The 27,273-nt window shown below is 44.6% G+C and overlaps 1 protein-coding gene across 2 annotated transcripts in view; it reads right to left on the bottom strand.

Moving 5' to 3' along the window:
• Positions 1-27,273, bottom strand: part of VIPR2 (vasoactive intestinal peptide receptor 2) — a 297,276-nt gene that overhangs the window by 13,374 nt on the left and 256,629 nt on the right. For both annotated transcript variants that reach the window (XM_059729178.1, XM_059729177.1), the window contains 5 exons: positions 21,160-21,257; positions 9,303-9,444; positions 7,179-7,329; positions 6,000-6,060; positions 3,167-3,236 (listed from right to left, as the gene is read on the bottom strand). In XM_059729178.1, the coding sequence (XP_059585161.1) occupies positions 3,167-3,236; positions 6,000-6,060; positions 7,179-7,329; positions 9,303-9,444; positions 21,160-21,257 (522 nt within the window). The remainder of the gene's footprint in view (positions 1-3,166; positions 3,237-5,999; positions 6,061-7,178; positions 7,330-9,302; positions 9,445-21,159; positions 21,258-27,273) is intronic.

Genomic DNA, 27,273 nt, shown 5'->3' with positions numbered 1-27,273 from the left:
AATATTTTGTGCATATATGCATTACTCAAAATGTCTTTTTGTTGCCACTTCCATGTCATTGAGTCCCTCACAGAAGCTTCAAGGTGAGATAACTTGGTTATTCTGCACAATTGCTTTTTCTTTCTGATTGCTTATTAATTCAGATTAGCGTCCACCTGGAAAGACTCACAAATGGGAGCACTCTGTACAGGCAGGGGAAAGAAAAGCATAGTGTTTTGAAATGTGTACAGATGATTTTCAGCATCAGGACTAGGGCAGCTGACAATGGAGTGCTGGTCACACAGATTGCAAGGGATCCCCCTGCCAGGAAACTTGCAACCTGTGCACCCAGCACTCTAAGGCAGCCCTAGAACATTTTCTGCCTAGCCCCACAGCATCCAAAGGAGTTGTAAGGAACAGTTGCAAAACGGTTGCATCTAGGTTGCAAAGTTCCCTTTAAAGTGACGGTGTGATTGGGATCAGTCCTCAATTCTGAAAATGGTGCATCCTGCATACATACATGCGTGGCATGGCACGATGCATGGGTATGGGAATCAGGGTCAGATCCCATCGTGGCATTATTTTAATGATTGCCAGCACCCTAATGCATTTGCACAGGAGGCTAACAATTGCACAGGTCTTCCCCTGATTGAAAGTTCAGGCACAGGGAGGGACACAAGCTCCACTGGGCCACCACATCCCCTTTCCCCCCCTCCACCCAAATGGTGGGCAGTGAGGAACTGAAAACTAGTCAGACACCCAAGTCTGCTTTTTAAATGTGATTACCAGCAGAGGCGATCTAAGAGAGGGGGAGTAATTTACATTCCCTAAAACAGCGCTGTCAAACTGGCAGCTCATGGGCTGCACATGGTGTGTATAGGGTCAGTTTGCAGCACAAGGGCTCCCGCCTTTCCACCCAGTGCTCTTGCTGTGGTGGCAGCTGGAATCTCCATGCTCTCGCTCCTTCCTTTGGCTTCTGGTTCCTGCCCCCACTCCTGGGGTAGGTTAATGCAGTGGACAAGGACGAGGCTGCTGATGCTGTGCATACAGTGAGAGGGTGCCAGGCTGTGCGCGTGAATGCTCAGAAAAGGAGGGAGGCAGGATGCTCATACTGCACATTGAAGATGGGCTGCCTGTGTGGGATGCATGGCTGGGACAGGGGTGAAGGTGCTGTGCATGTGGTTGGAAGGGAGAGCTGGGCTGCATGTGGTGGGGTGGGGGAGCTGAGCTGCATGCAGCAGAGGGGAGCTGGGCTGTGTGTACAGTGGGGAGTGTTTTGAAGGGGGACCGCCCTCAGGGTGTGCAACCCTCAGGTCATACCTGGCACCGTGTGCAGCCCCCAGCTGCTGGGAAGGTAGACAGCCCTGCCCTAAAAGACTGTAGCAATTCACTTTCTCTTCAAAGCAAGGAGGAGAAAAGAGATTCAGGAAGGTCCTCTGGGGCCCTTCTTGGGCTCATACACCTAGGCACTGCCCTGATAAGTTGCTAGATATAAAGACTCACAATAAACCCAAGTAACTATCATGTTATCCCTTGATTAATATCTTGCATTTTGGGATGGGGGGGCACATGGACCATAAAACTGTGTACACTGAGTATTTTTAAACAGCATCCTACTCTGTGTGAATAATTAAATATTCATTTTCATTTTTTTTTGGCAGTACAATTATTTTCTCTGAAAAGTGCCCCAATTTGCTGTTGTTTCACTCCTTAACACCACAAATACACAACACAATGGCTTAGAATTAAAAAAAAAACCCAAAACAACAGCTGGGGGAGCATTTTTTTAAAGGAAGAGTGTGATTTCTTTAGCGCATAAGTAGCAGAAACACTTGGGTGGCTAAAGTGTGTTGCTCAGGAGACAAAACATGACTGGAAAGAGAGAGCCGATCCCAAATGTGTGCAAGAACTGAGACATCCCAGTCCATTTACAAAGATATTTCTCATATTTCCATACTGATAGGAGTGTAGCAAATCAATCACTGATTTGGAAAAACCATCAGTTTGGTGAAGATCCCTCAGCCTAACTCTAGAACCAAACCTGGTTGATTTTTAAGATTCTTCTCCATCTTCCTGATTTCCAACAGGCTTCCTGTCCTTGCTGTACTCTACCTGGGCCCTCCACAGGTCTCTAATCAGCACTGAAATAACTCCAGCTTTCACATCTTAGAAGTCTGCCATATCTGGCTTGAGTCCTGGCTTTCTAGCATACTGTTAAAACAGAAAAACTAAGCTGCATGCACAATAGTTGTTTAAATCATAGATGCTCACAAGGAATTCTAACTTATGCTCTTTTCAAATAGTGTGTGTGGATGTTTTTGCTTTTCTCATTCAGTATATTTTCCTTACTCAGAATTACTCTTCCTTCTCACACTCCTTCTGGCCTATTGCCTATGTGCTTTTTATCTGCTGAGTGTTCATCTCATTAGGTGCATCTACATGTGCACTTCACTGCAAAGTTGACTAATTAGCTCCACAGTAAAGTATCACTGTCTACACATGTGGTGCTATTAGGCTGAAGTAAACTAATTCACTCCATGTAGGATAGTACTGCTTAATATAAGTACCATCTTACGGCAGAGTTATTTAGCGTGCTGTAACACACGTGCATTAATATCACATGTAGTTGTTCCCATTATATAGCAAAACATCCATAATGGGAAATTCTCATTTTATGTAATTCACACGAGTCACCTTCTACATGGTTTTCTGTTTAAAAAATACAGAACTCAATCTGATGAAGGAGGAATAAGCCCTCACTGTATGATCTACATATAGATCATATTCACAGAATGATTCAGCATAACACTTAGGCTGTAATTCAACAGAAGCTTAAGTGCTTTGCTTAAAAGGATCACTACTGAACACTGTATACTCTAGAAACACCCAAACATTGTCAAATGACATGCTGAAGACCATGGCTAGTCTGTATAAAATGCACTAATTTGCAGACCTTAAACAAGAAAATGACATGCAAACAAAACAATCAATCATTTAACAGGGAGCAGCTAAATTTTAAAGGCAATGAGCTGAAATGACTTTGCCATCCTTTAAAATTTTTCACCACAAAATGTTTTTTCCATTAGAATGGAGTGTTTGTTCATTTACAGTTAGCACTAAAGAGTAATGAGCATATGCACTGCAAAAATGAATGTATAATCCATGTTTCAATATATTGTTTACTTACTATAATAGAAATTAAAATTGGTGATCGTATAACCCACCAAGGAACGTTGTGTTCAGTTGTATCCCAGCAACTACAAAAAAAAAGAAAAGGGAAAAAGATGTTAACACTAATTTCAGCTGGCAAGTGAAGCATATGAAGATAAATGTCTTGGATACACAAGTCAAAACAAAATAAAATATTGTCTGCTCTTCCTCAGAATTTATTTTTTGTTTTACTGGGTTTTAATTGTATATTCAAAATAATTAAAACAACAGAGAAGTAAAAAGGCAGCGTTAGAAGAAAAGGAAATAGATATCCCTTAGGAATTCTATATTTAGTTTTCATCTATGCTATAAAGCTGATCCAATGTGCAGTTAACAACAGCCTATAGGCGACAGAGTGATCTAAAGTAACCAAAAGACTCGATCAAAATTATTTAATTTACATTTTAAATATTTAGGCTACAGAAAGAGTGGATATGGTCTGGGGAACTGTGAGAATGAGACTGAGATTTTGTCTGAAAAACTGTTGAACATTTAGTTTTCAGCTTATTGGAAGAATCTGGCATTAAAACTCTGAGGAGAATGATACGTCTTAAACAGGAGAAATGTATTTCATTGTTCTAACCATATCAACCCTTGGTTTACTTCCTTGGAGTTGCAGTGTCCAGAGAAATTATAAATTACTCAGACTCCATTAATTTTTTTAGTTCAGATATCACAACAGAAATTGGAAAAAAGAGAGATGTAAATAGAAATTATATCTATCTATATCTATATATTAGAGGTGCACCGATACATCTGTCCCAGATATGAGGAAAATTGAGAGCATCACCAATCAGCTTTTTTTGAGTGATGTGGCCGATAATGTGGCCAATAAATGCCATGTGCATTCACGCAGCTGCAGTGCAGGCAGGCAAGCAGGAGTGCAGCCTGGCAGCATGAAAAGCAGCTGGGTCCAGTTGGTAAGTCTGTTGTGGGAGAAGGGGTGAAGGAAGGAAAGGGACATGGGGGAGGCAGGTCGAGGCCCCCGTGGTGAGGGAGGGAGTGTGGCTGGCGCTGGGGCAGGGACTGCCCAGCAGGGTGGGGTGAAGCATGGGACAGAACCATGGCTCATCTGGGGTGTGTGTGGAAGGGGGGCAGCTCCTGTTGCTGCGTGTACCCCGGGAGGACATGGGGTGACGTGCCCCCCAGATCTGCACGCAGGGAGGGGTGGGCTGCTGTAGTCGGCTGGGGCCAGAGGCCAGAGGCAGTGCTGGGCTTTTCCCAGAAGGCAAGGGCTTGGCCGGGTTGCGCACAAGGCAGGTGGGCGGCGGTGGCACTGGGAGGGGATGTGGCAGCCATTCCTATATTCAGCGTAGCCCCACTCCCAGCACCACTGCTGCCTGCCCTGACAGCAGCCCGACCCAGCCACCCCCTCCTCCCCCCCCCCGGAAGGGCCTGGAGCTATCCATGGCCCCAGCCTGCAGTGGCAGCCCACCTTTCCTCGCATGCAGATCTGGGGGTCACAAGCCCCCCATGACTTCCCAGGGTGTGTACAATGACAGGAGCTGCCCTCTCCCTTCCCATGCCCCCCCAGACAAGCCACAGCTCCGTCCCATGCCTCGCCCCATGCCACCACTGCCCCAGCATCAGTCCCACTCTCTCTTTCACTATAGGGGCCTCGATCTGCACCTAGTGTGTCCTAACCACTGGATGTCTGGGTGAAATTAGAGCCTCCTCTTCCACTTCCAAAGTTTTGTGAAGATTTCTTTAGCACGTTAGGGTGAAATTCATAAACAGGTTTGGGACCGCCAACGCTGCATGTTTTTGGTGGATGAGCTATTGGAAATTACTCAGTTCCAGCATGGGTCCTAGCTATTTCAGGTGCCAATGACAGGAATTTCTCAGTGTATATATTATATTCATAAGCTTATACTAAGTGCACTACTGTATAGACAAAGCCAAGCTTACTATTAAATGGGCTAGGTCAAGGATTGTCAACTGGGGGTACAAGTACACATGGGCGGGTGGGGATGGAGTACCACCACCCACCACCCTACGCCACTGCCTCCCAGGAGCAGGGCCGAGGGCAGGCTAGGGCAGCAGCTTCCCTCTGCAGGTGGCACACATGCCGCCCAGCCAGCCAGACATTGGGTGGGGGGTGGAGTTTGCACACAGTGTCCTCTGCCACCATCTACCACCCTGTGCTACTGCCATATGCAAGCCCCTGCCTTCTCCCCTCCATGTCCGGCTGCTGCCACCCCTCCCCACCCCACCAGAAGTGTACCCAGAAGGTTGAAAACCCCTGGGCTAGGTCATGTACTGGCTGCAAAACCTGCTTAAGGGTTTGGGTAAATTAGCAGGTGCTGAGGTAATTAATTAACACCTAGCTTGATTACTTAAACATCTCAGCATAATCATCTGGTCACATCAGTGCAGCTGTCTTCTAAGACTTGGAGGAGCTATCCTTTCATCTGCTCTGCACAATTAACCCACAGAGATGTTCATAGTAGTTGATGCTGTTCAGTGCCTTACACTATCAGGCTCCTAGAGGACCCTCCGAAAGTCAAAGAATAGCTTTAAATTAAGGTAACTCCCACTGAATTCAGTGAGAACTACAGTATGTATGAGCTTCAGGGGCTGCTATTTGGTCATAAACTGTTTACCTTCATCTCCTGTCAAAGCTTTCAAATTGAGTGTACCTATGAAAAGTGCATAGTGAAAAGTGCATACTGTCACTTAACTGTCATATCTAAGGACCTGTTCTTCTCTTCAAAATAGCTCATTATGCTTGTGCAAACAATGCCTTCCCAAGGGAAGACTGGCTATAGATAAAATGTACAACAAAAAGATTTGCTCTCCTAGCCACTTACCCAGAGTCGTCTAAATAGATCCTTGTCACTACCCATGAGATGATGAATATTGTAGGTATTCCTAAGAAAACATAAGTTTAGAATATGATTGTAAAATCTATTTACTGAAAATTCTCAACCCTACTGTAGCCATTTGCTTCCAAAATATAAAATAAATGATGGCTCAAGTCAAAATGGAAGATAAAAAATGGCAGTAACTGAAGGGTGAGGACCTGTTGATCAACCGCAGGCTGTGAACAATTTCTATCTATCTACCAATGCTGACAGAACCACAAGCAAATACGGCAGGTGAGTAGCTTTATTTATTATAAAATTTATATATGAAAGGAATGCTTCCCAAAGACTTTGCAAAATGCCAGACTCTTGGGAATACTAATTTTATGCACCCTTGGCCTAACTGCAGATATTACAAGTGCAAACTATAGTATTAATCATGTTATAAGCAGCCCATTCACTCCTATTTCCCAGCTATACCTACCATTCTGTGATGGTTTTAATGTACTAAGTTCAATACATTGCGTTAAGTTCAAACTTCTAGTTTCACTCTCAACATAAAAGTAATCTGAAAATATTTAATGAGCTTTCCAATATGTTATAAAATATAAGAGACAGGCTGGCACAAGCCGTTATGTTGTTAAGGGCTGGGGGCAGGGGGTGGCAGCTGTGGATGGGGAGAGAGGGGCAGGGCCAAAGGGCTGTGGGTGGGGAGTGAGGGGCACCAGCAGGTGTGGGCGGGGGCTGTGGCTTGGGAGTGAGGGGCAATGGCACATCAGGGCTGCTCAACACCACAAAGCTGGGGGGGAGGGACACAGCCACAGCTGGACCTGCATCCTGGTGAGCAAAGGGGTGGAGGAGTTCTGATTTTCCAGGATAAAATACCCAAAATCAACACCACCTTTTATAGGTATTTAGAATTTATTTTATCATAGCACTGGTAGGCTTCCAAATTGCTTTAAAATTGTAAATATAGCAATAAAACATTGCATTCAACTGATACTTATATATAGCAGCATTTCATTTTAATCATGGAAAAACATGGATTTGTGGGCTTTTAATCAGAGAATCTGTGATTTTTATTAGAGATTTTGTGATTTTTAAACAGAGAAAGCCAGGATCCCTAGAGATCACACTGCCATTCGAGAGCTTTAAAAAGAGAATAAAATATAAATATATTCTTACCCCATCCCATCAGAAGGTAGATCAGGAAGTGTCTGTTAGGGGAGAATATTACCACAAGGAGGACGTAGAGGTAAAGTCCTTCAACTAAGAGCCAATAAAAGTTTGCCATAACACAATATTGGAAAAACACCAGACTAGCCTTGCAGCCTACCTGGAGTGTTATGGAAAAAAAGAGAAGGTCAAACTTTATGCAAAGAAAATCCTGTAGCATTTACTTCAGCAACCTAAATCTCTCTATATAACATGCATCTTCATCTTTTTATATTAGTAACTCATGTACAATAGGAAAAAAACTCTTTAATGGCTCAAAGAAATAAAGTGATACATTTACAGTATTGATACCAGTAACAAAAAGAAATATAATTACATTACATTTTAATAATGGCTCCTTTCTGTATAATTTACTCAGAAATTGAAAATATCATGATACAAACAAAAAAGGTAAACACCAATGACTATCAATTAAAATAATAAGCATACCGAGGAAACAATTCTATAAAAGTTTTGCTAAAAGTTTCTAAGACTTCCTATTTTATTTTAAAAATTAACAAGTACTTGGCTATATAATTTTTCCAGACTATAATAAAAGTGAATGAAAATCTAGAATTAGATGTTGAATGACCCTTTCAGTCAGGAAATAGAAGGAAAAAAATTGACTGTGCCTTTACACAGTAATATTACCCTCTGAATTTTTCCGCTGTTTCCCAGTTAAGTTAAAGACCCATGAGAATAAGTTAAATGGGACATCACGGAATGACCCATACTCTTTGCACTCTTCTTCAGACAGTACCATTCTAGGTGGTGTCTACTGTACACCAGGAACTGTCCAGAATATTTCACAGGGGGAAATATTCTTTTAAATGCAAATTAACACTTACTTTGGTCCCTACTGCTCGGGCACCCCTTGACGTGCAGTGTCAGAAATGTTTATCTTGCTTTTTAAAGCAAGAGTATGTTTTTCCCCCTTTTATACTACATCTTCCTCATCCTCTTTTACCTTAGAAGACAGACTCACTGGGCCTCTGCATATACAAACTGCCTTCACTCTTGAAATTAATGGCCTTTAAGGCAATTTCAAGATACTGAATAGAGATGAGATAACTGTTACCTTCAGCAAGCCAAATTTACAGGAAGAAGGTTGCAGACGACATTTACAGACAAAAAGGTTATACTCTCTAAAACTGTTATGCCACAAAGCCAGGTTTTGGAGCATGCACGAGGTAGAAGCTATGGTAAGCTGATACTGGATCATTTTAACATCAATGCAACAGAACTTAGAAAGGGGCCAATTGATCTGGACCAGTTCAACTACCAGAATATCAGGCAGCAACCAAGGGTAACTGGAGAATGAAAACAGAAACAGCTTTGATACTGGTCAAACTGTAGAAGGCAAAGTGCATTTTCAGGGCCTGAAGCTAATTCCTTGAAGAACTGTGTACCCTCAGCTCCCTCAGATGTCAATCCAAATGCTCTGTTTACAGTACTTTTATAATGTCAATATTAAGCAGTTCTTCAGTGGAAGTGTTTTGGTTGTACTGTGCACGTATAACTTGAGTCGCTTGTAAAAGCACTAGAAGAATGCATCTTTATCAATGAAAAAAAACTTGTGGTACATTTTTCTTCTTTTTTTTCCCCTAGGAACTAAACTTAGCCACAGTGAAAGTGCCATGGCATAAGAAGGGCAGGAAAAAACTAATGTAAATGAATTCCCTGATGTCTAGCAGCATCTCTAGATTTATTTCTAATCAGTATTCCTCCCTAGAAGGGCTGATGGAGGTTTCTTGGACATCCAGTCTTCCCCACCTCCCAGCAGATGCCTGCCTGGCTTCTCTGAAATTCTGCCCTGCTGCACTCTGCCGTCTGTTTACCAGAGCTCCCCTGGACTCTGATTGTTTCATTTTTGATAGCTGCATGAATATATAAAGCAGCATTAACTAACTGTCCTGATGCTCCACCACCTTCCTTCTTCCATAGCTGCAACCTACTTTTATGGAGGATTCTTGCCAGCCCTTAAAGTTCTCTCACATTTCCCTATACTGACAACTTTTGTTTCCAAATGTTCACTGGAAGAAGAAGTTTACAAGGCAACAGCATTACACCATGTATCCAAAAATGTTTCATTACCCATGATATTTGATCCTTTGGACAGTGAGCTGTGTTGGAGTTGGAATAGAGAATATCATCCTTGACTAAAACAGAGATTGCTCTTAGAATGAAAGAGAGGAACAAGTTCAGATGGATGTAGTTCCGAGTGCAGTGAAGTTTTCTACATTTAAGAAGAGATTTAAAAATAGGTGTTTTAGTTTCCAAGGTGGAACGGCTGTTGAACAGTCTTCTGATTAGTCTTAGGTTGTTTCTCAGTGGGATGAAAATCTGTTCATTCCTTCTTTGTGACCCTGAGAATGCCCCCTTTCAAGATTTTTACCATATTCTGTCCAGTGCAACTAATTAAGGCATCTGAATTCTTGTCACAGATTAAAACAATTTATCAAACTGAAGGTGAATCTTCATTTTCTATTTTGCTGGGCTCTAGCATTTTTCATGTTGATTCTAATTAAAACTTAGCTCTCCTGTTTGTGTTACTGACATACACTTATTATTTTCTTGGTTGATTTTTTCTGTTACTTTTATTCCTGTATTTTGATGTATAAAGCATGCATATCTTATTTGGATACATGTATTTAAAAAACCCAAAACATTATGTGCATAATTTATTTGCATATCCTTCCAACCCATCAGGATTAAGAAACTTTTCTCTTTAATTCTCATGCCATAGGAAATCCTATGTAAGAAATGAGACTAAGTAGGCCAGCTAAATCATGAAACTTGGGAGAAGCAGTCAAGGGTGGATCAGGCATGCTGGGGTGTGGGGGAAGGTCAGTGGTGCAGTTATATGCTCCCACTTCGAATCCTGATCCACCCAAAGTTTAAAACCACCTGGGTCAGTCACTTGACTTATGGATCATTATAATTAGGGGTCTACTTAAATCATGGTTTTGTGGAAATCCCTTGGGGAAAGGAGGGACAAGGACATCCCTCCTCCCCACCAGAAACTGGAAAATTGGAGATCATTCACAAAAACAAAAAAAACCCAACCAAAAAACCCTTAATAAAAATAAAATGCTTTCTCCACAGTGGGAGACAGCATTCCTTACTGTGTCTCCAGCCCAGTCTTGCAGCCTGCCTGGGAGCAGAAGACACTGGCTGGCAGAGTGGCACAAAAGGCAACAGTAAAAATGGCCACCACTCTCTTGTCTCTCCTCCCACAAGGCCTCTCTGCCAATCAGCGCTGAAGGGCAGGGTTGCACAAAGGGCAGTCAGCTGTCAAGATGGTGGCCACCCCCTCGTCCCTCCCTATCAGGGCCCCTCTGCCAATCAGCACCCAGGGACAGAGCAGCCAGCAGTGAGGTTGGCAGCTGCCTCCTTGTGCCTCCTCCCTCCCAGGGCCTCTCTGCCAATTAGCACAGACAGGTGGGACTGCTGGAGCACAAGCACAAAATGTCCATGAAATCTGCTCTTTATGCCACAGCCGACCCACAAAAACTGGTAAGTCTAACAGTGATTTAAGTAGACCCCTAATTATAATCTACCAAATTTCTTCTGAACTCTTCATTAAAGACCTCCCTCTTTTTTAATAGCTTGGATGTTTCACAAAGCAAGCTATCCCTTCTCCCACAATCTGCTGTCTGTTAGCTTCTCCTGGTAATGTAGCTCCCATCCCATGGCCCTGCAAACTGTTTTAAACTCTAGCTAAATACATTAACTCAGGTGTTAAAACATTCATTCAAGTGAACTTTAATCAACTGTAGAAATAGCTTTCCATGAAGCACTGGTTGCCCTGTCAAGATGCTCAAGAAGCTAGATTTTGTTTTATGAAACCGAAATAGAGATGTACATGTAATTCCAATGGCTATATTTTTATTATTATTCTTTGCTTAGTGTGTTGCATTTTTATACATACTATATGATATAGCAGATTAATGTATAGTCCAATAAAATTATATTTGTCTTTGCATTGACCATAAACTTAATAATACAGCCTGGGCCCCTAACAGATTAGTAAAGTTTCTAGTTTCTTTTTAACTGGAGAAAAATGCGCTGTTATATGAGATGATGTACCACACCACCTGCATCCTTTTTTTCAAAATCCTAGATCCGCTCATGGAACAGTTTCCTGTAAAACACTTTTTAAAAAACTTCTATTGATTTAACCCAAGACTATCCTAGCTAATCTGAAGAACCAACCTGCTGAGGACTTCATGGATCAAAACTGGTATCTTGAACTACAGGTGTACCAAAGTTGGAAGCTAATACACGTAAGAGTGAGGCTGCTAATTAAGAAGCACAGATGTAATAGAATTTTAGGGCAAGCCAATGCATTCTGTGCACCTGTGGCTTGAATAGTTTTTAGCTGTACAGATATGGAAAGAGTAGGACAGCCTGATATGTATCAAAGTTTTTTACAATACATTACATTTGGTAACTGCTATTAAACTTATTTGCCAAAATGTGATAGTAGATAAATAATACATACGCTGTTGTGTAAGCCAATAAAATAACATCACCAGCTCAAGGCACCTCTAAGGAGACTGTCTTAAATTTGATCAACACTATAGGCCAAGAGTAAATTTACAGTAAATGTAATGGCAGCAACATAGATTATCATATTTACTTGAACGTAAGATGATCCCTCCAATAATTAGATTCTACATGTATTAAAATGTATTAATTCATTATAATTTTTCAGGTATAGAATCAAATTACTAGAGGTTTGCCTTGAATTTGTCCCCCAACTGACATTTTTCTTTGGCAGATGATATCTTCTTTTGGAAAGTTTTGGTGGACATGGGAAGACCAAACCAAATCATGATCACAGCTATGTTGGAAACCAGAATTTCCATTTCATGAGAAATAACGCTATTTTGCAGTTTATTTTCAAACGAATACTTTTTAAAAAATGTCCCCAAACAAAAATTTCAAGTCAGGTCAATATCACTGTTTCATTTTGACACTTTCTTTTATAACATTTTATAACTTATAAATGCTTCAGAATAATAATATGTTTCAAACTCAAAACACTGACATTCTTTTCAATAAGGTTGAAATATTCTATTTTGACCTTATCAAAATGCCTTACTTTTATTTTACTTCTATAATTAGTTTTTGTAGAAACCAAAATATTCCTGGGGAATAGTCTGATTTCAATTAGCGTTTTCCAATAGAAAATTCTCCAGTTGGCAATTTTCTGACTAGCTTTAATCATAGCATAATTAATGAGTAGCTTCCGGTGTTAAAGAGTCTTGACATGAAAAACTGGATCAATTTTGGAGTAGCAACATCAATTTTTGGAAGCATAATTTCTCTGGGTTATATTTTAGAGCTGTGGCAGATTTTATGTTTGATGCATGTTATTTGTGAATATCACATGACATATTGTAACATGTCGAACTGTCACATGATAAATTCTTGAGAAATATTTTTGCACCCTAAAGAATTTACTGTTCAAAAAGAAACTTCTTTGTGGCTGGCTCTGCCATTTTTATCCAGGGATAAGCTGCTTTAATATCTGGCATGTTGCAATGTGTTGTGTGGTATTCGCACATACTGCATAACACATATAATATCTGCCAGGAGCCATAGGAGGCCATCATAAAGATTGGCCAAGTTTACAATCCCTTTCCAACACTTCCGAATCTTTCCTTTGGTAGTAATGGAAACCAATATTAGGCTTCTGCAAGGAATGAAACCAAAGATGGTATTTATTATTTTCATAGTAGTGTAGAAACAGAACTTCACAACTATCTGAAATGCTTATCTTACTCCACTAATTTTAGTAGGATTGCTCATAAACTGCAGTTGATATATCACATAAAGATCAGTGGGCATTTAGATTGCATCTCTTCTGCCATTTATTGCTTACCAACATGTGGTAGGTTAAAAAATACAAGCAAGCAGCATCAGCTAAATGAGACATTTTGCCTGTTTGTCACATGTACTTGCAGTTAAATTAAACTTCCTACTCCCAAATCCTACCCTCTAGATTTACTTTCATAAAATAGCAGCATGCATTTTCACTGATAAATAAATGTTTTGATACTAGAATATACAAATCCACTGATGCAGATTTGTGTACTAATGTTCAGGTTTACTAATCCCTATTACTAAAATCAGAAATTCAAATCATAATCCAACTGGATAACATCAGGATTTTGATTTCCCTGTTGCTATAGTGACTTTTACATTTTAATTTACTAGTCTTGTAGCAAAACCCCCAGTTTTTCTTTTTTTTTTAATTTATTTTAAAATGCAATCCCTCCCCTTCCCCAAACATTTCTGACTTTTTCTCTCCCTCTCTATTCCCTAGATAAGTATAAGTAAGCTAAGGTGTAGGATAAGCTTTAACATTTTATTTTTGTAGCAAGTTTTTGGGTTTGGATATCCATTGTGTTATATTGTATTATTATTAGGTTTGTATTGATTCTTACTGTTGTATATTGTATTATTATCATTTCCGTATTGATTTTTACTGTTTCATATGGATATTGTATGGTTTAGGCCTGTGTTTGTAAGTGAACCAAAGTAATATCAAGTTTCCATTTTGTATATCAAGTCTCCATCTTGTGTCCTCTGCCCGGGCATCTCCTGTATGAGTCACGTACCCCTCCCATGCAAATTGGTTCCCAGATGAATGAGAATGATTGGGAATGATTGAAATACAATGGTAGCAGGCCTCTACTGAATGGCCTGTAAGGACTGAGCCATCACCTCGCAATGATTCATCCAGGAACCACGGACAAGACAAGAACCAGAGAGACAAGAACCCAGCATTTGAAAGACAAAAAACCCTGCAGAACCAGCAACTCTACCATTGTACCCCACCATTACAGACACCTGAAACTGCACATCCCTGCATGGAGCACACATAGTACACCAGGGGCTGACCCTTGCCTGGGCATGCCTCCTGTCACTAGGGTCACACAAGGTCTGCCCCTATAAAAAGGGGCAGTGCAGACAGACCCAGTGGGATGCCCTCTCCATCTAGACCAGCACCATGCCACCTATCCACCCAGAGGTCCTGCCAGCGACCCCCCTCTGGACAACACCTACTGGACAAGGACCCCTTTCCAGCCTGGATAGGTAGCTATCACCCACCACCCCCTCTTCAACCAAGGACTTGGACTCTGCTTCTCTCCCCCACCTGGACTCCAGCCCTTCCACTGAGTCTCTTTCTCCTGCTGCCATTGTGAGTGCTTGTGAGTGTGTGTGTGTGTGTGTGTGTGTGTGTGTGTGTGTGTGAACCAATAACTTCATGGGGCTGTGTAGTGTGTTGTCTGTGTAATAAAACTGTTATTTGGACCCTAAATTGGGTTTTGCTTTACTATGGTTTGGCCCTGCTCCAATCTCTGCTCCTCGCCCCTCGAACTTCTGTCTCATTTCTCCCTCTCCTGCTTCTGGCTCACTGCTGCCTTTCAGTCTCTCCTGCCGCTTTCCCTGTGATTTTGTGCTCTCCCCCTGCTCCTACTGCCTTTTCCCTGTGACTTTCTGCTGTCTTTCTCTGCTTTCTTGCTGCCCTGCCACCTTTCAGCCTCTCCTGCTGCTTTTCCTGTGGTTTTCTGCTCTCCTCCAGCTCCTACTACCTTTTCCCTGCGACTTTCTGCTGCCTTTTTCTCCTTTTCTGCTGCCCTGCTGCCTTTCAGTCTCTCCTGCCGCTTTTCCTAAGATTTTCTGCTGTCTGTCTCTGTTTTCAGGCTTCCCCTGCACCTTCTGTAGTCATCCCCCTCCCCGCCGCAGCTTCCCAGCTCCTCATGGCTGTCCTGCAGTTTTCTCCAGCAGCTGGAGCCTTTCTCCAGCTCCCAGCACCTACTGCCACTCCCTGCAACTTCTCTAGCTGCCCTGGAGCCATCCTCTGGCTCCCCACACCCAGAGCCCCTCTTTAACACCCACACTTTCCCTTAGTCCCAATTTCCTTCTCCCCACCTACTTTTTCAGCTCCCCCGTAGCTCTGGCTCCAGTCCCAGCCTCTGTGCTGGCATCGCTCCCCTGTTCTGTAGGCTTTGGGCGTAGTCCCTTAATCAATTAAGATCAATTAACCTAAAGTTACCCCCCAAACTTCAGTTCTTTAGCCCAGGCCTCTCTAGTCTACCGGTTCTAATCCTGGTCCCCGTGACTTTCACTCCCAGCAACTTTCACTCCCTACACTCCTACTTTCTTACCTTAACCTTACCCCAGGTACCCCAAGCACACACATACACACTGTAATGTCCAAATTAGGAACTTACCTGTGTGTATGTGTAGGTGGGTTGTATGTATGCGAACTGGTGTGTGTGTGTGTGTGTGTGTGTATAAATATATATATATATATATTTACATATATATATATATGGCATTGTGTGCATGATATACGAATTAGTGATATGTGTCTAACTTTTGGGGTGGATAGTGTATGTGCTTGAATTGGTGGTAGGTATGCATGTGTCTAGGCTGGTTTGGATGTGTATGTGCCTGAGCTGGTAGTGTGCGTATGTATGCACCTAATTGATTTGTGTGTTTGTATATGTGCAATTGTGTCACACCCTCCTGTCTAACAGTGCAATATTGAGATCCTTAGAATTGGCCTGACCCCACAGGGCAACAGTCTAACTAACGCTAATCCCTTTTAATGGTTTCATTTGGCAAAGTTATTCTTCACTCCTGCTCCTAAATGCTGTTACACTGATCTTTGGTTAAAGATGGATAAATTTCAGAGGTAAATGAATGAAGCACCTTTGATTCTTTCAAGACAAAAAATATGTTTTGATACAAGGTGTTGTGATCTGAAGGAGGTGAAATGGAACCTTTCATAAACCATTATCTGTGCATTCACTCTCCACTAGCCAAATTCTGAATTTTGTTGTATCACTGACAAGTACGGATGCATTTCCAAAACCCAATAGTTTACAAACACACACACAACCTCATTATGTACACCACCCCTTTACTTCAATACTACATGAATGAAAAGCATAAACACATGCACAGGGTACATACAGATGTTACCTTTAGATTGATCTAACCAGGGTTAGGTCTATCTAAATGCCCAGTTGTACAGATGTGCAGAGAGGTTAAATCACGCCCAAAATGGCATGCCCTATCTAAGTTAGTGCACCTGACCAGGTGCACTACTTAGATAGAGATTTGGTTAACCCAATCTAAAAAAGGGTTAATCTGATCTCACAAATGCCTGTACACATACACAGCATAGCTCTGGCCTGGGAAAGTCCAGCCTGAAGCTGCACTATTCCCTTCCCCCCCCCAACCCTGACTGGTTTTTAGATCCCAACCCCCCAACCAGCCAACCTCCCTTCTGCACTCTGGACCCACCAGCCCCTTCCGCACCAGCGTCCCCTGCCACCCTGATCCCACCTACCCTTCCCCCACCCTAAATTAGTTACACTGCTTTCCCTAGCATGGATCTCAGGAGTAGTGAATGGCTGCTTGTGTCGCTCTTGGTCTATGATCCTGCAGCTTAAAGCAAGCCACATGAATGTAGAAAGGGTGTGGTGAATGGCTGTACACACCCACAATTTGTGCTCATTTCCATTGCTAATGACTCAGTAGATCTCCTCAGTGAATGGTTCTTTGTTACTTGTTTGGAAAGCAATCTGTGACTCTTAACTTTCTTTAACCTTCCTTATCCCAGGAAAAGTTATTCAGAAATTGTGACAAAATTGCACTGATTCCTCTAATGCTCGACTCCTCTTGAGTCTGGCTTAAGCCTCCTGCTCAGTGCAAACAATTATGATCTCATAGGGATAACGGAGACCTGGTGGGACTCCACCCATGACTGGACCACAGGGATAGATGGCTATACCCTGTACAGGAGGGATCGTGTAGAGAAAAGGGGTGGGGGTGTAGTTCTCTATGTTAAGGAAAGCTACGCGTCCCTGCAAGCCGATACTGGCAACCAGGGTGGACGGCTGGAGACCCTCTGGGTTAAAATCCGTGGGGAACATGGCACAGGGGACACAATGGTGGGAGTCTATTACAGACCTCCCACCCAAAGTCCTGAGCTAGACCAGGAGTTTGCCCAGGAACTGGCTGAGGCAGCTTGCTCCAGGACCATGGTTGTCATGGGTGACTTCAATTACCCAGACATCTCGTGGGAGGATCGCTCAGCAAAATCTGAGCGGTCGCAGAGCTTCCTCTCGTGCGTGGATGACCTCTACCTGACTCAAGAGGTCTATGGGCCAACGAGAGGCAAAGTGCTGCTCGACCTGGTGCTGGCTACTGGGGATGACCTAGTTGGCGACCTAGTGATCGATGGGAAGCTGGGTGACAGCAACCATGAGCTGATCACCTTCACCATCCGCCGAAAAGCTGGCAAGTCAGTCAGCAACACGGAAGTCCTTGACTTCAGGAAAGCCAAGTTTGACAAGCTCAGGAGGCTTGTCAGTGAGGCCCTAAGGGACTGTGACCACAGGGAGAGGGGAGTTCAAGAAGAGTGGTTGCTCCTCAAGGGAGCGATCCTCAATGCACAAACTAAGTCTATTCCATCTCGGAGGAAAGGCAGCGAGAGGGCACAGCAGCCCCCCTGGCTCTCCAGGGACCTAGCAGACCTCCTGAGGCTAAAAAAAAAGGCCTACAAAAGATGGAGGATGGGAGTCACCTCCAAGGAGGATTATTCTGCACTGGTCCGGTCCTGTAGGGAGCAGACCAGGAAAGCCAAGGCTGCAACTGAACTCCAGCTAGCTTTGAGCATCAAGGACAATAAAAAGTCCTTTTTCAGATATGTGGGGAGCCGAAGGAAAAGCAGGGGCAACGTTGGACCCCTGCTGAACCAGATGGGGCAACTGACAACTGATGCCCAGGAAAAAGCCAACCTATTAAATAGGTACTTTGCGTCGGTCTTTCATCAGCCCCATGGGACGCCCATGCCCGCTACAGGGCCGGGAAGTCCGGGTGAGGGTGATCCCCTGCCCTCCATTAATGCTGACTTCGTGAAGGAACATCTTGAGAAGCTGGATACCTTCAAGTCAGCCGGCCCTGACAATCTTCACCCCAGGGTACTCAAGGAGCTGGCGAGCATCATAGCCCAGCCTCTAGCGCGGATCTTTGAAAACTCTTGGCGCTCTGGTGTAGTGCCCGAAGACTGGAAGAAGGCCAATGTGGTACCTACCTTCAAGAAAGGGAGGAAAGTGGATCCGGCTAACTATAGGCCCATCAGCCTGACTTCTATCCCTGGGAAGATCTTAGAAAAGTTTATTAAGGAGGCCATCCTTAATGGACTGGCTGACGCCAACATCTTAAGGGATAGCCAGCACGGGTTTGTTGCGGGTAGGTCTTGCTTGACCAATCTCATTTCCTTCTACGACCAGGTGACCTATCACCTGGACAAGGGAGATGAGATTGATGTCATATATCTTGACTTCAAAAAAGCCTTCGATCTGGTGTCCCATGATCGTCTCTTGGAGAAACTGGCCAATTGTCGCCTTGGGTCCCCCACGATCCACTGGCTGGAAAATTGGCTCCGGGGTCGGACCCAGAGGGTAGTAATTAATGGAAGTCACTCATCGTGGTGTCCTGTGACCAGTGGGGTCCCCCAGGGCTCTGTCCTTGGACCCATACTGTTCAACATCTTCATTAATGATGTGGACACGGGAGTCAGAAGCGGACTGGCCAAGTTCGCCGATGACACCAAACTTTGGGGCAAAGCATCCACACCAGAAGACAGGCGGATGATCCAGGCTGACCTGGACAGGCTCAGCAAGTGGGCGGATGAGAATCTGATGGTGTTCAACGCTGATAAATGCAAGGTTCTCCACCTTGGGAAAAAAACCCCGCAGCATCCTTATAGGCTCGGCAGTGCTATGTTGGCTAGCACTATGCAAGAAAGAGACTTGGGGGTCATCATAGACCACAAGATGAACATGAGCCTGCAATGCGATGCTGCGGCTAGTAAAGCGACCAAAACGCTGGCTTGCATCCATAGATGCTTCTCAAGCAAATCCCGGGACGTCATTCTCCCCCTGTACTTGGCTTTAGTGAGGCCGCAGCTGGAGTACTGCGTCCAGTTTTGGGCTCCACAATTCAAAAAGGATGTGGAGAAGCTTGAGAGAGTCCAGAGAAGAGCCATGCGCATGATCAGAGGTCAGGGAAGCAGACCCTACGATGACAGGCTGAGAGCCCTGGGGCTCTTTAGCCTGGAAAAGCGCAGGCTCAGGGGTGATCTGATGGCCACCTACAAGTTTATCAGGGGTGACCACCAGTATCTGGGGGAACGTTTGTTCACCAGAGCGCCCCAAGGGATGATGAGGTCAAATGGTCACAAACTACTACAAGATCGTTTCAGGCTGGACATAAGGAAGAATTTCTTTACTGTCTCAGCCCCCAAGGTCTGGAACAGCCTGCCACCGGAGGTTGTTCAAGCGCCTTCATTGAACACCTTTAAGATGAAACTGGATGCTTATCTTGCTGGGATCCTATGACCCCAGCTGACTTCCTGCCCTTTGGGCGGGGGGCTGGACTCGATGATCTTCCGAGGTCCCTTCCAGCCCTAATGTCTATGAAATCTATGAAATCTATAAGCATAAAGGTAGTTTTATTTTCATCAGTTGACTTCTAGTGAAGGGCAAAGGTCAGGTATCTATGTTAGATTCTTTTATGTATGGAATCGTTAGTAGTGCTAACCACAAAGTAGTGTTGAATTGCCTACAGTGTAGTGTTGAATTAGCTGAGATATAGGAAATTTCTCCTGAATTGACCTACTCATTCTTTCTAGAGAGATCCCAAAAAATAATGCTGCGGGATTTTTCATCTGCTCTGAGTATGGGACTGTGAAAAGTTCTCTTTCATTACTCCTGTTCTGTAAGTACGTAAGTGGCCCTTGGAATGAAAGGGCTCAGGCCCTGACACTATCACTCAGAGAACATACAGCCAGAACCATGCCTTTTGGAGGAGGGGGCGGGGGGAGGGGACACGTGAATTAGGGCAACCACGCTGGGCCCCGTGCTTTGGGAGGGCCCTGTGGACAGCGCCATACAGGCTGCATCAACAGCGCCGTTGGCATGTGCCGAGGGCGCCACGCGCCGCTGACTTTGCTCTCCAGCCGCTCACCACTGGCCACCCCTCCCCCACTCCATGCTGTGGCCACTCACCACCCAACACACTTCCCACACAAGCCCCGCACAGGCTGATATGCCCCAGATGCTACACACCCTTAGAGTCAGCCCTACATACGGCTTTATAACATGCTTTTGCGGTTATATAAATGAAACTGGATGATGTATATTTTTACTTTCTCACCACCCACTGGTTGTTGAGACTTAGATGAAAAAGGGGAAGTTGGCTGAGGTGCAGGATAGAGAACATAAAAGTAATAAGGGCAGGGAGATAGATGCTAATGAAACTCCTGCTTGTGGTGTGACTGAAAGAAACACTAGATATCTATACTGACAGTACAGCCCTGACCTTTTCAAAATATATGAGTCTCCAATTACTCCAAAAATCTTGGGTAGTACCATTAGCTAGAATTACCTTTTTCCCAATCTCTGTTTTAATAGAGTGTTAAATGATAGCATTTTTCTTCAGTATCTCACCAGAGTCATGCAATTTTCAGCTCCCTGGAAAGTTTAAGAAATAACACTTTTTGGGATCACCCAGAAGCTTCAGACGCTCATTACTGTCCACTTGGTTTGCATTAACAGGCTTCCATCTTTTTTCAGTTGTAATTCAAGGTGTTGATTTTGATCAATGAAGCTCTACATCATATGGACACTGGCTAATCTTTTTTTATAGAAGTGTTACTGTACATGAATTCATAAAGTGATTCAGGATCCCTCTAGTATGATTATCGTTAACAGAAAAATCAAATTATCATTGTATTATTATTTTTCACTATTTTTTAAGAATTAAAAAATAAAGAGCTATACGATCATAGAAGAGACAAGAATTTTAAAATATTTTCCTATTTTACCACTTAATTTTGTTTATGTAAAGTACTTACCTGAACACACAAAGAATTATACTCCCTGTTGTAAGAGCAATCAGAGATGCACTATGACCAAGGGTATAAATTGCTTTCACGAGAATATAGAAATGAACCTGTGAAAAAAAATATGGAAAAATCACAAGTTATAAAGAGGCTGCTGGCATATATTACAAACACATATGTATACAAAGGCCATCCTAGTGACTTGATTAGAAACATATTGATAAAATGTAGTAAATTATGTAACCTAATTTAGTTTGTGTGACAATTTTCACCATTTAAAGCATTCTAAAGCTGTCACTTCATACACGTGGGCAACTTAAAACACTTTCAAAATGGCGAAGTCACCTTAATTAAACCCCATTATATGTGTTTTAAATATAACGCGAACTGCAGTAGTGTGTCTCAGCCTACCTAGTTCACCTTTATTACACATACAGGCAACCTCTGCTTAGCACTCTTAATTGGTTCGTGAAAAACTGAGTGTTAAGTAAAATGAGTCTTAAGCAAAACTGAAAGTATTTGATGACCCAAGATGGCAACCGCAAGCGTTATAACGAAACTCACTGAGCACTTAGTGAAATCAAGTATCAATTTAAAATGAGCGTTATAGAGAAATAGTGCTAAGCAAAACAGCGTTAAGTGGGGATTGCCTGTATATTTAACTGGTGTTTTTCAAAAGGGTAATTAGCTGCTTTGTGCAGTGCCCAGTGCGCCCTGACTCCTACTCTACAGAACTACAGCCAGGCATAAAACTTGCACCAACCCGTGGAATGTCTAGGGCACTGTACTTAAAAGTACTTTAAGTACAGTGCAAACAGTGCCTTTGGAAATGCCTTCCCTACATGTGTATAGGGACTCATTATGACTATACCTCTGCTAAAACACTGACCAAATGTTTTGTCGAGGAAGGACAATTGATTGGAAGCCAGATGGAAATAAGAATCCTACCTTTTAGAGAACCAAATCCTCCTTGGAGTGCTCATTTCTACCTGATTTACACCTTGTAAGGACCGCTGAGTACCTGGTTGTCAGGTTCTCAAGGATGCAAAAAGAAAGCAGGGCTGTGTGAAGCTTTGGTTTTCAATTTGATTCAGAGACAATTCGGCCCAATTCGGAGGCCGAATCTCCGAATCCGAATCAAATCGCTAGAAGCTTAAAACTTTCTGAATTGACTCGGAGCCTCCAAATCAATTCGGAAAAGATTTGGAAGAGATTCGGCAATTCAGAAGGTGGTCTTTATGGGGAAACAGAAACTTACAAGGGGAGGGGGGAAGGACTGACATCTCTAGCTGGCCAATTGATTGTGATTTCTCCCTGACTGCTGTTCCAATCACAGTGTCTGGGGGGAGGGACATAGAAACAGCATAAAAGCCTCTGTATGTAGGCTTTTCTGTCCCTTTCCTGAGCTGTTTCTGCCTGCGTAACAGCGTCTCAAAGGTATTGTGGCTACTGGCCTGGTTTCCTAGTCAGTGGCCTGCTACTTTTTGCTGTTAGAAAGGATTGGATAGGATATAGCTTATCTTAGCATCTCCCTACTTTACTATTTATCCAATTCATTTATTTCAATTTATATTTGTTCTCTTTTTTTATATTTGTTCTCTTTTTTTTTGCAATACTTTTAAAAAAGAAAGCTCAGTGTTTTCCCTGGCAGTGTGATACATCACAGTACAGGGAAGCACACATTACACACACACACACATCATAGAAAAAGTCAGATATTTATAGAAGAAGAAGAGATTCAGAATCAGATTATATATAGTTATTAATATTATTATAGTTTGTTTACATACAGACTAAAGGCAACACAGAAGTCAGACAGAGATTCACACTGAGATTAACACACACAACACAAAACTCAGAGTTCTAGAAGAAGGAGATATATTATTTTAGGTACACATTACAACACAGAAGAAGAACAAGTAGTACAGTAATAGTCACACATTCATATTAATAGCACATCACAAAAGAAGAAACCATATATAGTTATTAATAACCAAAGCAGAGTCCAGTGCACACACCACAGAGGAAATAAAACACACAACACAAAAGGAGTCGCACTTCACATTCATAATTTATAGTAAATAAATACATCACAGCACAGAAGAAGATGACAGACAGCACACATTTTTACATAGTTCTTAATAATCATTAATCAATCAAACAATCAATCAATCAATCAAAGAAGAGTCCAGGGCATGCAACACAGAGGAAAGAAAACACACAACATAAAAGGAGTCATAACAGGAAAGATTAATATGAAGCGTGCTGGAGAAGCAGGTGCCAGGCCTTCTGGCAGGGGAGGGAGAGCTAGAGCTGCAAGTTCCCTGCCCCCCAAACATAGACACATCCTCTTCCCAAGCAGCCATGAGGCTTCTGCTGCCAGGGGAAGCAAGGAGGTGGGAGCAGTACCTGTACCTGACATTCCTGCACCTGCACCACCTCCCCTAACTCCAGAAATAGGCACCAGCAGCAGAATCAGTCTCACCCACCCCAATGCCAGCTCCCAGGTGTGAGCTTCCCATTGCCAGAGGAGGAGCTGGAGCTGGAACCAGGGGACCTGAACGCCCTGGCTCAAGCAATTCTGGGGACCAAGGGGGAATCAGAGTTTGTGCTCCATACCCCTCAGTGTTCTCCTAGACCCAGGTCTCCTTATCTAGAAAGCAGGACCTCGGAGGAGGTTGAGGTTGTAGAGGCTCAGACAAGTGGCTCAGCTGAGGCAGCTCCTCCTGCTGTCATGCCTCAGCCTGTTGGGGAGGGGATAAGGCAGCATCCCCACCCTCAACCCAGAAGCAGGTGAGTAGCATAATGTGGGAGCATTTTGAGCTGACAGATGATCCCAAGTTTGCTCTAGTATGCCGAAGGCCATTACTGCTGAAGGCAGATCAGCCGAGGCAAGGAGGTGAAACACTTTACCACCACAGCGATGCTGCTGTACCTGAGGAGGCAGCACCCCCTTGCCCTTCTTTCTGCTCAGCCTGGCACCAGTGCGAGCATGCCCAAAGGGAAGTTCCCCGCTTGCTCCAAAGCCCCTGTCCCCCCAAAGCAGAGGCAGGCCACCGTGGAACAGTGGGAGAAAGCTGCAGACAGAGGGGGTGAATTCCCAAGGTGAGCAAGATCACCCAGACCATTGAGATGTTTGCTTTGGACAGCCAGCTCTTCTCCCTAGTTCAACGGCCTGGGTACAGGTGGCTCATGGTGCTGGTGGTTTCATCTTACCAAGTGCCCACATGCACCACCTTTAGCAGGACGGTGGTGCCCTCCCTGTATGAGGCATGAAGGGAGTACTTGAGGGAGGAGCTGCGCAAGGCAGGGCCACAGGTAGCCTTCTTTACCTCTGACATCTGGAGCAGCTGGGGTGGTGATCATGCCTACCTCTCCCTCACATGGCACTGCTGAGATCAGTCAAGCCATCGGTGGGTTCTCCTCCAAGCCGAGGTGCTGAATGAGTCCCACGCGGCAAGGGAGATCATGGTAGCCAAGAACTGCATGGTACAGGGATGGCTTGTTTGGCAGGCTGAGCTCACCCACAGGTTCATGGTCACTGACAACTGGGCCAATATGGTCAAGGCTGTCCGTGATGCCAACTTTGTTGGCATCTGCTGTGTGGCACACAGGATGCACCTAATAGTCACAGACACCTTGGAGGGAGACAGGGCTGCTGGTGATGGTGCCGCCACCACTAGCACTATGAGCCAGCTGATTTCAAAATGCAGAAAGGTGTCGGGCTACTTCCATCACACCATCAAGGAGGGCAAGATGTTGCGGGAGAAACTGGCAGAGCTGAGCACCCCACAGCACAAAATCATGCAGGATATGGAGACTCGGTGGAACTGCACATACCTGATGCTCGAAAGGCTGGTGGAGCAACAGAAGCCCATCCATGAGATGGCCTTGTTTGGGGAGATTGGGATCAGTGGCCCCCTGAACAGAGCTGAGTGGGGTACCATCTCCCAGATCCTGGTGGTCCTCAAGCCCTTCCTCGAGGCGACTGAGACCCTCAGCACTAGCGATGCTCTCCTTAGCCAGGTGATCCCCCTAGTAAGGGAACTAGAGAACCAAAGGGAGAAGTTCCAGGGGATCGATGTTCCTGGCTAGGGCAGGCTGCTGTCACCAGACATGCAGGCACTGGTGAGGCAGCTGAAGGAGGGCATCAGGAGATGGCTGGATCCCTTGAGGTCTAGTTTAGTCCGCATGCTGGCAGGCATGTGCAACCCGAGAGTGAAGGGGAGCATGTGCACTGGCAGCACCAAAACCCTCAATCACTGGATGCAGGTGCTGGTCAACAAAGTCAGGGAGGCAGAAGGGAAGAGGCAAGGGGATGTGGAGGAAGGGGATCCACTTTCCTGTGCCAACATTCCCAGCACCAGCACCAGCTAGTCTCCTCCACACTAGCCACTGCCAATGTGGGCCAAGGGCATGGTTTCAATGCTGGGGTCCAAACGCACCAGACCCCAGCCTCAGGCAGATAGCGCCAAGGCTTCGGTGGCTACCTGTCTTGCTGAGGAAGTGGAGCCACTGGACTGTAACCTCTTGGCCTACTGGGCAAGCCGGAGCCAGATGTGGCAAGATCTGGCCACAGTTGCCCAGCAACACCTGTCCTGTCCACCAACCAGTGTTTCAAGCGAGAGGGTGGTCAGTATTGCTGAGGACGTTGTGACACCCCACTGAACCTGCTTGGATCCTAGTTTGGTGGAGCAGCTGGTGTTCTTGAAAGTGAACCTCCCACTGCTGGGGTTCCCCAAGCTCCACCTGCAGATGGACTGAGTGCCACCCTCCTCACTCTGTCTGCACCTATTTTCTTTTTTCATTTTTTAAAAAACAGTTAATGACCCACTCTCAGCTGGAGGGGGCACTCACTGCATCACCAGCCAACAGGGGAAGAACATGTCCCTGCTGAGCTCGCTCCCCTGCCAGGATGAACTTGGAGGTATGGCCTGGGGCTATGGGGAAGGAGGAGGCCCCAGGTCCTGGGCATGACCACTAAAACTGCACCCTGCCCACGTAGGGAGGCCTGGTGGGACTGCTGGCAGTGCAGCAGCTCCATAAATGCCAAGACCAACAATCCCCTGGTGAAAGGTGGGTAGGAGCCTCCATACCCTCCAGCTAACGCATGCACCCATGCACACAGTCCTGGCTGGGAAAAGCCCAGACCTGTCACATCTTTGACAGGCCTAACACTTGCTGGTTGCAGTGCAGTTTTGAGGCTCCAGGTGAGCTCAGCTTAGCTGCCTGGGATACCAGTTTTTGCATTGAAAAACCCTTTGTCAGGCTGAGGAAGCACCTGCAGTTGGTGTGTCTCCTGGTCCTGGATGGTCGGAATAGTAAAGAAGCCAGAGGCTGGCCTGGCACGCAATGCAGGCAAGAAAGCCAGTCAGTGAAAATGGAAATGGAGACATCAGGGGTTGAGGGACAGGCTGGGGTGGAAGTGGGAGGGGGATGTAGCAGCGCAGGTAAAAGTGCAGAGGTACCTGGGGGGTCAGATGTCTGGCAGGTCACAGTGTGCCAAAATTCCACCGTCTAATCTATACTGAGTCCGTGAGTTTTTGTACCTAGGAGGCTGATGAAGTGAAATTCATAGGCCCGGCTGTGAAAAATGGTTTGTAAATTGTTCCCTCTCAGGATCAGGCCAGAGAGACTGGAGGCAGAGTGGTTTTTTGGTGAGGAATGTGCCCCCACAGGTAGTTGGGTTTTGTTGTCTGTGATAGTTTCTGGTGTGCAGTTTGTGGGGGTACTGGAGATAGTTGGCAGGTTTTGTGTTTTGAGCTGTAGGAAGTTGGCTTCAGTTCTGGTGATGAGGTTAGGTACTTGTTTGAATTTACAAACCACTTTTCAGAGCTGGGCCTATGAACTGCACTACATCAGCCTCCTAGGTAGTAGGTACAGAAACTCATGGACTCAATATATCAATGTAGACAGTGGAATTCTGACACACTGCAACCTGCTGGACACCTGACTCCCCAGGCACCTTTGCAATTTTACCTGTGCTGCTACATTGCCCTTCCCCACCCTCCCCACCCCAGCCTGTCCCTCACCCCCTGACACCTCCATTTCCATTTTCACTGACTGGCTTTCTTGCCTGCATTGCAAGCCAGGCCAGCCTCTGGCTTCTTTACTATTCCTTTCATC

Source organism: Alligator mississippiensis, chromosome 5, assembly GCF_030867095.1.
Source record: "Alligator mississippiensis isolate rAllMis1 chromosome 5, rAllMis1, whole genome shotgun sequence".
NCBI lineage: Eukaryota > Metazoa > Chordata > Crocodylia > Alligatoridae > Alligator > Alligator mississippiensis.
Note: the sequence above shows the minus strand (reverse complement) of the source record. Positions and strands in the feature narration are given on the sequence as shown.